Source organism: Galendromus occidentalis, unplaced genomic scaffold (assembly GCF_000255335.2).
Source record: "Galendromus occidentalis unplaced genomic scaffold, Mocc_1.1 scf7180000076284, whole genome shotgun sequence".
Taxonomy (NCBI): Eukaryota; Metazoa; Arthropoda; class Arachnida; order Mesostigmata; family Phytoseiidae; genus Galendromus; species Galendromus occidentalis.
The window spans coordinates 15,440-27,532 of record NW_003804273.1 but is presented as its reverse complement, the minus strand read 5'-3'; the positions used below and the strand labels follow the sequence as shown (position 1 = coordinate 27,532).

The 12,093-nt window shown below is 52.1% G+C and overlaps 1 protein-coding gene across 1 annotated transcript; it reads left to right on the top strand.

The window, feature by feature from the left end:
• The first annotated feature begins 1,222 nt into the window (after positions 1 to 1,222).
• Positions 1,223 to 4,928, top strand: LOC108865111 (uncharacterized protein K02A2.6-like). Its single transcript, XM_018641782.2, has 4 exons — positions 1,223 to 2,541; positions 2,716 to 3,660; positions 4,272 to 4,844; positions 4,886 to 4,928. The coding sequence occupies exons 1-4, from the start codon at positions 1,223 to 1,225 to the stop codon at positions 4,926 to 4,928; spliced, it is 2,880 nt and encodes a 959-aa protein (XP_018497298.2).
• Positions 4,929 to 12,093: the final 7,165 nt, after the last annotated feature.

Sequence of the window (12,093 nt, the reverse complement as noted above, 5' to 3'; positions counted from 1 at the left end):
GTAGAATTCGCGGGTATTTACCCTAGCCTCGATTAGCTGGTGGCACTTACGAATCGACTTCGTCAGTGCTGTTCGAGCTTTCGTCAGCTCATTTCTCGAGACCTTAGCTTTGTGTGAATACTTTCCTGCTGCAGGCGCAGCTTGCCTCGGCTCTCCGTGCTCCATGATGAAGTTCAATGCTCCACGTGTTCGCCGACGGATGAGCGGGGATGATTGAAAGTCGAAATAATTTGTTCGGAACGCTGGGATGCGCTACGATAGCGTGAGGAGATTGATCTCGTTCCTTTGCTGATCCTTATTTGTCCGGTCTGCGGTAGGATTCTCGATCTTGAGCCCGAGTCCTTAAGCCTAACCCGACCGACGTCTAGGGAAAGACTGTTTCTCGTGAAAGCTCGTCCTATTTCTCCTGAAAACTCTTCCCAGTTCGGAAGCTGAGCTCTGGGCGGTGCTCCAGACTCTGAGTTTCGGTGAAACTCACTCCAGGCCGAACGATCGAAGCTAGTCAGTGACCGGTTTTCGACAAAACGCGTTTTCACTTCCTAGAAATTCTTCCTATCAAGGAAGACGAGCTCTGGGCGGTGCTCCAGGCTTTGGGTTTCGATGAAACTGCTCGCGGATCTCTGCCACTTATCTGGACGGTAACAACGTGCTGACTTGCGAAATTCCGATTTCCTCTTCGAAAGCTCCTTCCAGCCGGAACCGATGATGCGGGGCGGTGGATGGATGCCGATCGTCTGCAGGAACGTTGATTTCACTCCGGCGGTGCGAAGCAACCGGCCGGAAAAACTTGCCTTGGCACGTGGCCCCGATGAGACAGCAGAATCCGCGCTGAGATTGTCCGGTTGAAACGAGCGGAGCTTGGTTCAACCACTTCTGACACCAATATCAACTATCTTAAGGTTGCTAGACTGACACTCAGAATAAATACGACTCGGTTTCGGAGAAACTCGGCCGACGATTCAAGGTAAAGCTGCCCGGACAACGGAGTGTCCGCTAGCAGGTACACGAGTGTAGTGCCTCTCAGGCACGGGAACGTCATGCATGTACTCGTACCTGGAGAGAAGGAAGTGGAAGGGGAATCGCCGGCTCTCTTTATTCAGAGATCTCTTTACCTACGTGGCGGAGCTTCGTGACAATCTTCATATCACTGCTATCACTTTCGGACCCGTCGTACAAAGCGATACGATTGGTAATAATCCGTGCATTGGATGAGAAACCCGACATGTCTTTGGATGATCTTCGAGCAGTTCTCAAGCGACACGAGACACGTAAGAGTGACGCTGAGATCGATGCCAACTCCGGGGCACTCGCCAAGGAAGTCGGCATTTCAGAAGTCAAAGCGGTACAAAAGAGGAGTTTGTCGAAGCTTCGTTCTTCAACGAAATCGACGCAGGGATCGTGCTGGAGCTGTGGTGGAGATCACCACCGTCGGACATGTGAATTTCGTAGTTCGGTATGCCACACCTGCCGCAAGAAGGATCATGTGGCCAAAGTTTGCCGAGCTAGTAAGAGAGCCCAGACTAACTCCGTGCTTTCTTCGATGATTTCGGATCGAGAGCTGGCGGAAGGGCGCACGTTTGTGGAGGTCAAGGTTAACGACCATCTTACATCGTTCAGGGCGGACTCCGGTGGAGATATTTCCACGATTTCTACGGGCACATGGAAAAGCATGGGAGCGCCCGAACTCCAACCGTATGACACGCCATGCACGCAAGCGGATGGGTCAAGGTTACGTGTGGAAGGTCACTTCCAGGCGCTTCTGGAACACGGAGGTCGCCAGTGCAAGGAACACATCTTGGTTCTGAAGTCTGGCACCAATAACCTACTATGCGGGCGAGCTCTGAAAAATCTTGATCTGCTGAGCTGGAAGACCGATCTGGTAGAACCGTGTGTCGCTGAAGTAGCGTCCCTGTCGCCATACGCTTCGTTGCTCCAAAAGGAGTTCCCATCCTTGTTCGAGAAAGGGTTGGGCTGTTGCTCGAAGTTGGAAGTCAAACTCTACTTACATGAGAACGTCAAGCCCGTTCATTTGCCACCGCGTCCGATCGCCATGGCTTTCAAGGAAAAAGTCGATGAAGAGTTGGACCGCCTTCTGAACAATGGCACGATCGAAGCAGTCGAACAATCGAATTGGGCAGCTCCGATTGTGGTCATCAAGAAGCCGAACGGTACTCTGAGAGTATGTGCAGACTATTCTACCGGGCTAAATTCGGCGTTAAAAGATCTGAACCATCCACTTCCCAACATGGAGGAAATCATGTCAAGGTTCTCCGGGAACCAGGTTTTCTCGCAGCTCGACTTGGCGGACGCCTATCTACAGCTCAAGTTGGAGAAAGACAGCCAGCAGTTCACGACTATTTCGACGCATCGCGGTCTGTTCCGATATAAACGGCTGGTATTCGGCCTAAAGACGGCGCCGGCGATTTTTCAGAAAGCAATTGAACAGTCACTGGCTGGTTTGGAAGGGACGCTTGTTTATCTCGACGACATTCTCGTCATGGCCCCGGATCGCAAAACGCACGATCAACGCCTGCATGCCGTTCCCCGAACAGGAGCGGATCCAGCTTTTTTTCTTGGGGGGGCCAAGTCATATTTTCAAGGGGGAAAGAGCCGAAAATGATGACGCGCCACCTCGCGGCCCATGCTTTTGTATAGGGATCGAAGATTCTTGGGGGGGGCCATGGCCCCCTGGCCCCCCCCCTGGATCCGCCACTGTCCCCGAAGATTCCTAGAATGGGGTTTCCACTTGCGTTTGGAAAGATGCACTTTCGCCCGGAGCGAAGTCAAGTATCTGGGCGTGATAGTTTCGCGAAGGGGTATTGAAGCTGACCCAAAGCGAATTTCGGCAATTCAAGCAATCTCCGATCCGACGAACAAGAAAGAAGTTCGTTCCCTTCTGGGCCTCGTGAATTACTACGGCAAATTCGTGCCACATCTACACACGTACAAGGCCCCTCTCGAGAAGTTGCTTCCCAATGAGGTGACGTTCGAGTGGACTAAAGAACACAGCAATTGCCTCTCAGAAATCAAGAAAGTTCTTGCCGGCCCCCTCCTGCTCGCGCATTATGACCCACGGCAGACGCTCGTGGTTGCTGCCGATGCGAGTCCCTCGGGTATTGGAGGGGTGCTTCTGCAACGCTATGCGGATGGGAATGAGAAAGCCGTGTTTCATATGGCTAAATCTCTGAACAAAGCACAGAGGAACTACAGTCAAGTTGGAAAAGAAGCTCTGGCATTGGTGACAGCGGTAGAGCGCTTCAAAAGGCTCGTTTGGGGTCGTCATTTCATCCTACAAACCGATCACCAACCGCTCGTCGCCCTGTTTCGTCCGACCAACATGAAAGGCTTGTCAGAACGGACGGCGGCTCGCCTACAACGTTGGGCCTTGAGGCTCGTAGGCTTCGACTTCGATATCGAATATATTCGAACAGACCTCTTCGGGCACGCGGACGCGCTCTCTCGCTTAGTCCAGGAAGTTCGAGCAGGCGCTCGAGACTCGGCGCTCGACGAGGTCGTGGCCTCCATAGATGTTTCGTGCGAGACAAGTCTTCAAGAGTTGGTGATCAACGCACTTCATTCCACCGACTCTCGAAATCTGGTGGCTTCGCAGACAGCGAAAGATCCAGTTCTCGCAAAGGTCCTGAAGCGGTTGAAGGAGGGGTAGAGCCCGAGTGATCGGAAAGATCCCGTCTTGAGACAGTTCGCAGGGCTCTCTGATTCCTTGTGTGATTAGTGGAATACTCCTGTACGGTGAGCGGGTAGTGGTTCCTGCTCAGAGCTGTGCGCCATGGGATTTTCGTCGGCGGCGGCGGCGGGCTGGAAAACGGGCGGCGGCGGCGGGCGCCGCGGCGATTTTCGGCGGACCGATGAGCCCACGGCGCGCCGCGGGATAGGTGGAACGCAAGTTCGAAAGTCTTCTGATCGCGTCTCCTCATTTGTCGGGGATGAAATACTATTTGACACGTGCGATCTTCCGATGAATTCAAGTTTATTTGATCAGTCAGGGCTCTCAACGACCACGGAGCTTCGGTCCGAAACATCCCGTCTCATTCGAATGCTATGTTCCCGCATTCTCGTGCGAGCTCAGTACCTCGAACCGAGTTTTCAATTTTTTTTCCCGTGGTTTTCTGTTACTTTTCATGAGGATTGGGCACGGCGCGCCGGCGTTCCGTCACGCCGTCAGACGCCGTGCTCGGGTTCCGGCGGCGGCGGCGGCGGACTCCAGAGGTCGGCGGCGGCGATCGCCGGCGAATTCGTGACGCGGCGCACAGCTCTGTTCCTGCTACGGTCAAACGCCGCGTACTTGAGCAGCTACATCAAGCACATCCGGGCATACGGCGAATGAAGTCTCTGGCGCGTCTCCACTTTTTCTGGCCGGGAATGACGGCCGATATTGAGAAGTTTGTCAAAGCGTGTTCTCGGTGCTTGCAAACGTCGTCGGCTCCGATAAAGGTTCCGCTGAATCCGTGGCCTAGTGCGCTCAAACCGTGGTCAAGGGTTCATCTAGATTTCGGTGAACCTCGCAAAGGGCGGCTATTCATCGTCGCTGTCGATAGTTTCTCGAAATTTGTCGACGCGCAGTGGATGTCTTCCACAACTTCCGCCGCCTCGATCGACTATCTCCGACGGCTCTTCCGACTACTCGGTCCTCCGGAAACGCTGGTCAGCGACAATGGTCCCCAGTTCACCTCGGCCGAATTCGCGAAGTTCTGTGCCGACTCGAGTATTGTACATCTGCGGTGCGCGCCTTCAATGCCTCAAAGTGATGGTCAAGCCGAGAAAATGGTGCGCACGATCAAAGATGCAATCGATTCCGATGGAGAGTCTCGCATGCTGCCACCGACGTTGGTCCTACTAGACCGACCCTCAGGATGTCGCGGCCCAGGAAATGCAAGGTTCCCGTTGATTACAAGAAACTCAACGGTTAAGTCGGGGAGGGATGTTGAGTCCCGACTTCGTTATTTCTGTGCCGCGGCAGAAGTCAGTCTCAATAAAAAAGCGGCCATTTTTGCCACGGGGATCTTTCTCCCCGAGCCGTCGCTTAGCACAGTCGAAGTGTCTCTTCGCTATACCGAGTCAGCATTCTAGACGATTCCCGAACCCAACAGGAAGGGTATTCAGGTACCCCTTATAAGCGGCTCATCGGACTTCACTGCTCATTCTGTCTCATTTGTTCGTTCAGTGCATGCTAGAAGTTCCTAGATCAAGATGTGTATCTCAGACGTGTCATCTCTTCCTCTGTCGACTCCCATTGACAACAAGAGATACTGCATCATGCCCAAGACGACCAATCGCGACGCTCTAAAGCCCCAGGCCATCGAGGTGCCGCTCTCCGAACGTATCATCGAGCCTGGTGAGAACGTGTTGATGGGGCAAAGTGTGCGCGCTCCTCATCACGATTTGATGCTGGTCTCTGCAGAAGGCAGAATCCTCCGCTGCCAGAGGGGAGTTTTGGTGAGATGCAGCCGGGGCATCCGAGACTTCCTCAAGCAGTCTTCCGGCTCTTCCGAGTCCCCCTTGTTCCTCACAAAGGTCTCCGCAGAATCGCTCGGGAAGATTCTGCACTTTCTCCTCCGCGGGAGAATGAGCCTGAGCGCCGAAACTGTGCAGCCAATATTCAAGGCTGCGCTACACCTTGGAATCGACAGTGTTGTTCGAGTGTGTACGGATTTCCTTCGAGCGCGACCGATCGAGTTTCTGGACATCATACTACATGTAGCTCGATGCCACCGGGAAGTCGAGGATATCGCCGAAGAAGCGCTCAGATCCGTGTGTAGATCTCCCCGGGAGCATTGTCAGACCCTGGCCCGCCTCGATGGCTTCGCGCTCTCGAGAGTCCTCGTGCGGGACGATCTCGAAGTTGATTCGGAGGAGGAAGTCGTCGATCTGGCCATCCGGTGGAGGAATCAAGGAAGACCTCGACTGCTCGGAGAAATTCACTCAGTTTTCTCGGCAGTACGCCGAACTTGCCTCAGTACTCGGAGGTGGGCTGGAATCCCGCGCTTGATGGCCACATTCGACGACATTTGTCATCTGACCGAGAATGGGATCAAAACTTCGATTGCAGCTAAGGGCCCGAGAAGTTCCGACGCGCCAAAGAAGTCAATGGAAAATATTGCATAGGTATTCGAGCGCGACATTCATATTGGAAGCATGGGACACCAAGGACGGAAAACAATAAAGACAGATTGAATGATGGAAAATTCGACCTTTTATTTACCAACTGGATCCCATGTCCAGCCGACTTTAGATCGGCGCCCCTCTTGCTTCAAGCGACATTCTGAAGTTCATGAGTTGATTTTCACGTTGAACCCCGTTAACCCATCGGGGGAAAATATCGATTTTTTTGCAGCTCCCCCGAAGGTCTCGATGCGACCACTCGGCCGCGGAGGTAGCTTTACGATGTGTTGGGCGGCAATGGATTGAATAAAAAAAAATTCAGAGGTAGCAGCAGAGCCACTACCGTGTAGAGGACGAGAAACGTCTTCGGAATGGCCATTCGTGAGACTTGAGCATCGTTATTATTTCTTTAAACTCAGCTCCTACCCGAGCGCAATGGAAATCTACGATCGCATAGGTAAGCAAGGGTGGGTTAGCTCCCCAAGGAACCATAGGCGATCGCAGACGTCACAGCTATGTCAGAATCCATTGTCTAGGAATGATCGTTTGAAGCGAGTCGTGGCTCGTTGCCATGCCTGCGTGTAGGTCGCGCTTCGGGAAGGTCCGATGTCGCTGACATCGGGAATTGGGAGTCACCTCCATCGGACTGACTAGCGCATCAATGCCCATATTTCTTTGACTCGTATGTGGTCTCGCATTGCTATGAGACTGGCTCACCGTATTCAGTCGACGCGCCCGCCATTGCGCTGCCCTTTCAGCGCCTGTACGAGGCCGTTTACAATCACTAGGAGTTTTGGTCCGTGAACGATACTTCCGACGTCTGGAACTGGCTCTTTTGGGTCTCATTATCACCGGTGAAATCGAACTCTTCACCGAAGTTGGGAAAATATCTTCTTTCGAGTGGAAAATATCTTTTTCTAAGTTTTGTTACGCGCGCTCTGTAAATCGCCCCCTCCCCAGAAGAGCAGCCATGTTCTCGGGAGAATAGGGCGTATAGGGTGTCATTCTTGCCTCCAGGAGTTGATCTGTGTGTATGCGAATTCCGTAGGAAGTATATGAAATTGAATTGCCGTAAATTTGCTATCTAAAGACACCAACCGGGTGTCGATCGGTGTAGAAAGCACGGAGCTGCAAGGCGTCGAAAATGGACAAGTTTCGTCACACTTTTGGTGAAATACTAGGCCAACCTTTTTAAAGACGTTTCACGTCAAAATAGTCTTTATCAGGATTCCTTACGTTCTCGACTTCTTATTTCGACGCCAGGCACACTAGACGTGAGAAAGTCGTTCTGTTCTCTCTCTCGCCCAAAGATGCGGCTGACGCGACATTCGTCCTTCCTGAGCCCACCCGAACAACTTATGTTGGTCTTTCGTGTCTGACCAAGAAATTCGCGAGCTCATCGGAGGGGCTTGCGAGCAATCGGAACCATCCCGCGATGTCTAGGATTGGAATCAGTGCCGGATTTCCACCTAGGCTAGTGAGGCTATAGTCTCAGGCGGCAGATTTCGGTGAGGAAGGGAATCGTCACAGGGTGGTGGATGGATCCCGCGCTCAGTGGCCTTCCTCGGAGATCCGAGCGAAGAAGTCCAAAAAAATTTCACGCTTCCCGAGAAGCTCCTGAGCTCCCTAATGGCGTATTCTTCGCAGCTCAGAATCTGGGGCCTCGAATCGCGATTTCATCATTTTCCGGCTCCCAGAAGATTCGGATGGTAAGAGATAAGGGACAGCGTAAAAGTCATATCCGCTTTTTTTCGTGGAATCAATCTCGAAGCCTTGAGGGTCGACGGGGAAAAGGGCAATGTTGCTTGTTCGCTTGCGGAAACTAAAATATGGAGGAGTCATCGATCATATATTCTTCTGAACCTCAACCCCTCATCAGAGAAATTATTGTTGAACGGGATACCAGTATCGTCATCTCCATGGGGATTATTTGAGCTCGGTTCTCCGTCTTGTATATGCCCGAGGCTACTTCACCGAGGATGCCCGTCGCATTGCGGAGCTTTTCTCTTGCTCTCCGAACACTTGCCGGTGTGCTATCAGCGCCGTCGTGAAGCCCATGAAAAATAGGCATAGTTGAGCTCCGATCAAAAAATCGTCGTGGACGTGATCATGGGCAACCTCGACAGCACTGAGCCTCGATTTCTCCAATGACGGGCCTGAGGGCAAAGTCAAAACGTTCGTACATACCGCAATCCTTCATTGGGCTACAGCAAAGGGTTTCAAGGCAATCAACATCGGCGTCGCATGGACCGGAATTGCGGCGAACCCCCTGTCGGAGAGCCGAACGGTTTTTATTGAACATCCTCTCCAGTTGATGTTGACAACAGCCGGTCTTAGACAATACAGCGTCACGCCACGGAGGCTCAGACACGCTTCCCACTCCTGTACGCCGTTGTGATGTTATCGTGGAGGTCCCCCCGCGATTTTCCAACGAGATGACGCCATCGAGTTCACCTCCTCGTGCACTCCACTCGGAGAGGGCGCATTAGGATGCTCCTGAGGAACTCGGACGTCGTGGAGGGTCTCTCCATCGGGACTACACTGATTGTGTCGTAGATTTGGCGTGAATCATAGTGTGGGAGGAGACAGAGGGAAGGGGAAGCGGTGATCACTCCGAAGATCGACTGCTGCTATCCACAGCGAACACTTGGGACTCCGTCGCCGCCAAAACCCTATCCGCTCGAGTTTCTCCATGTCCATCAGTGATCGGGGCCAGTTTTTCGACCGCGACGGTATTGAACTGAATGAACAGATTTTCCCTCCTGGCCGAACATCTATGTATGTTTGTGTGGCTCTGTGTCGAGCGGTGAACTCTTCGAAGATCAGCCTTTCCGGGCCTGGAAGCTCTACGAAGCTCTAGCTAGAGAGCTAACTGGGAGCACCTCTGATTGACTCTCTTTCGAACTCACTTACCGGACGCTCCCGTATCACTGCGGGTGTTGGAACCTGCCGACCGATCTGCTGACTATATATTGCCATGGTCATCGATTCCGCCGCCATTCTGGCAGAGATTTTTGCATCCGGAATTCTAGCATTTGAGACTCCGGCATCGGGGACTCCGGCATTTGAGAGTATCTCGGCACCCTCCGGGCTGAATCTGACGCGGTGTTCACCTGTCACTGGCTGATCGATACTCGAGCAACAGCTCTCAGGTTGAGCCGCAGTTGCTGGGTCGGCCGACAACACCTGTAACACAGCGTCAGAAGTCGATTTCGATCCCCGCTGGCTTCATGCGGAGCTAGTACCCCCCGAGAGCTTTCTGGGGAATACGAGCCCGTACGTCGATCGAGTGCGGAAGAGAATGTAGGCGCCTTGGAACCAATATGCCAGGATCAAGTAGCCTGGGGGAGAACGCCGGCGAATCATTCCAAGCGATGAAAGTCATACAGGTACAAAGCTTCCAGATATCGCGACCCCCAGCCGGAAATCGACGCGGACTTTTGTCGACCATTTATATTTCGACCATCCGGCCTATTGCGGTTCGGGCAATCCCAGAACTGGCCAAAAGCTTGCGGCTCCTGCGGTCTTGGAACCATGGTTCGGAGTTCATCTCATGCCAATGAGCTGATTCGACCAATTCCGTACACTCAGTCTCGATGACAAATCGCCCCGGCCGGAGGCTCCTGCAATATCTACGTCGCCAACGAACGAAAATATCTTTAGTGAGAGCGAACCGAATCCGAATTCTACCACTCCAGAAAAGCTGCACATGCCCATTCGGATGGGATCGGGAAGTATTCGTATACCACAAATGTTCATTCTTCCAATTAGATCGTTTTTCTCGAACACACATGCCGAATGAGCAGTTTCTTCCCTATGCACACTCCGAACGACATCTCTGGCTGACATCTGAGTGAACGAAAATATCTTTAGTGAGAGCGAACCGAATCCGAATTCTACCACTCCAGAAAAGCTGCACATGCCCATTCGGATGGGATCGGGAAGTATTCGTATACCACAAATGTTCATTCTTCCAATTAGATCGTTTTTCTCGAACACACATGCCGAATGAGCAGTTTCTTCCCTATGCACACTCCGAACGACATCTCTGGCTGACATCTGAGTGAGACAGCCGAATCGCCAGCTGTGCTATGATGGTCGGTCCAAAGAAAATCCCGTCATTCACATGCACTCCACATGATTATGAGCAGTTTTCTTCCCAAACGCAGCTCGAATGACATCTTTCATTGGAGACTTGACCGAACTTCAAGCCTACGTCGCATTGTCAAGCGCATACAAGGGCCGCCCTCGAACGCGGTGCTGTGGTTCTTCGTTTACGTGACACGCGGCTCACAGGATTGGCGCTAAGCTGAAGCTGGGTCTCTCTCCTGAGGACTCGTACACCAACCTTGGCATCGTGTAATTCATCGAAAATCTTCAACGCGCAGTCTTAGGATGCCTCCCATGATTCCCGCGATCTCGAGCTGGATTGGATATTCTAGGGTCGACGGTCATTTTTTCTCGCGGAGCTCTCGAGTCCTGACCCACAGCAGAGCTGGTGATGTGTGAGCTCTCACGGTCAGAATCGGAAACCGGATCTCTCGATGGAGCTATGCTTCCGCTAGGATATCGATTCCTTTGAATGCTTCCGAATATGTATGCAGCAGATGACAAGCCTTTTGTCAAGAGGACAAAATGGATTCGACACGAATCCTTCATTCATTGAGAAACACGTCTTTCAATCCTTCTCCGAACTCTCTAGGCAGAACACCATCACGGTTCGAAATCTGGTCATTGTTCTTCCTAATGCTCATTTCCTGGGAGTAGGTGAGAAGTTGTGACCTTCGGCGACAAGACTTTTCCAGGGTGAAACTCTCCTGTCGCTTGCTGAACGGGACGGGAAATTCGGTCCATTTTGTCGGTTCCGAGTGAACTCCTTGCCTTCCTCGCTCCTTCATCTCAACTTTGTCAATCGGAGGCTAGCTTTGAGAGGATGAGTGGAAAACGATTCTGATTCTCGGAGAGTTTATTTTTTATTCTTACTCTGAGGAGGATCTCCGATTGGGGCTTCCCTCCCAATGAACAATTCGCCCAAAGTTCCGCTGCATGATGATTCTCGAGCTTCGAAGATTTGGGAGGATTAGGGCTTGAACATGGTGTCGCTCAAATGGCGACCTCCATTCGTGACGCATTCATCCAATCGATCCCGAAAACTTCGATGAACACGTCCTAGTAAAGGCCCGTCTCTCGAGGCCATGGCATCAGTGATGTTCGACTTGAGTTCTTCGAGGGTATACTTGGTTTGTTTTGGTGAACTGTGGATTTGAGATATCCCCATAAAAAATTATTCCAGGTACACAATTAACACACACGAGTATAATGAAAGAGCAATAAATCTCTAATTCCTGAATTCAGGGCTGAATGATTCCTTGCTGGAACCGGCGGACAGGTCGGCCGGCTGAGGCGGCCGTATTTGCAGAGGGCGGAGGCGGCGAATCGGCGCGGTTTTCGATTCACGGGGCGGAGGAATCATATCTGCAGAGCCTCACCAATTTTCAATAAACTCCTTGTCAATCGACGATGACGATGGCGCTTTCGAGACGCCTCCTTCAGAGCCACGATTCTTCAGAAGTGGGGTCGAAATCGGTGAATCATCAGTGGAAACTTGAAACGTGAAGAGCCTGGAACAAGATCCCGTGAGTGACTCCTCTCCAATCTGCCCAGGTTTGCCAGTGAAACCGTGGGAGTTTGGTTGGAAGTTTTCGAAACTCATTTAAGACCCATGACGGATAAGTAGATGACTGAGGATGGAGAAGTTGCCATCCTGGAGCATGACCTGCTCCAAGGAAGACAAGCTCTCTGGAATCGAGGCAATCAAAGGTCAGGGTGGAAGACGAAAAGTATTCCAGACTGGTATACCGGCAGACATACACTGACCGAACGATCCAACGGAACTTTGAGGACGAGTGAGTATTCCAGAGCGAACAATAGAAAGGAAAATCGGAAGACAGTCGATGGACTCCTTCCGAGGCT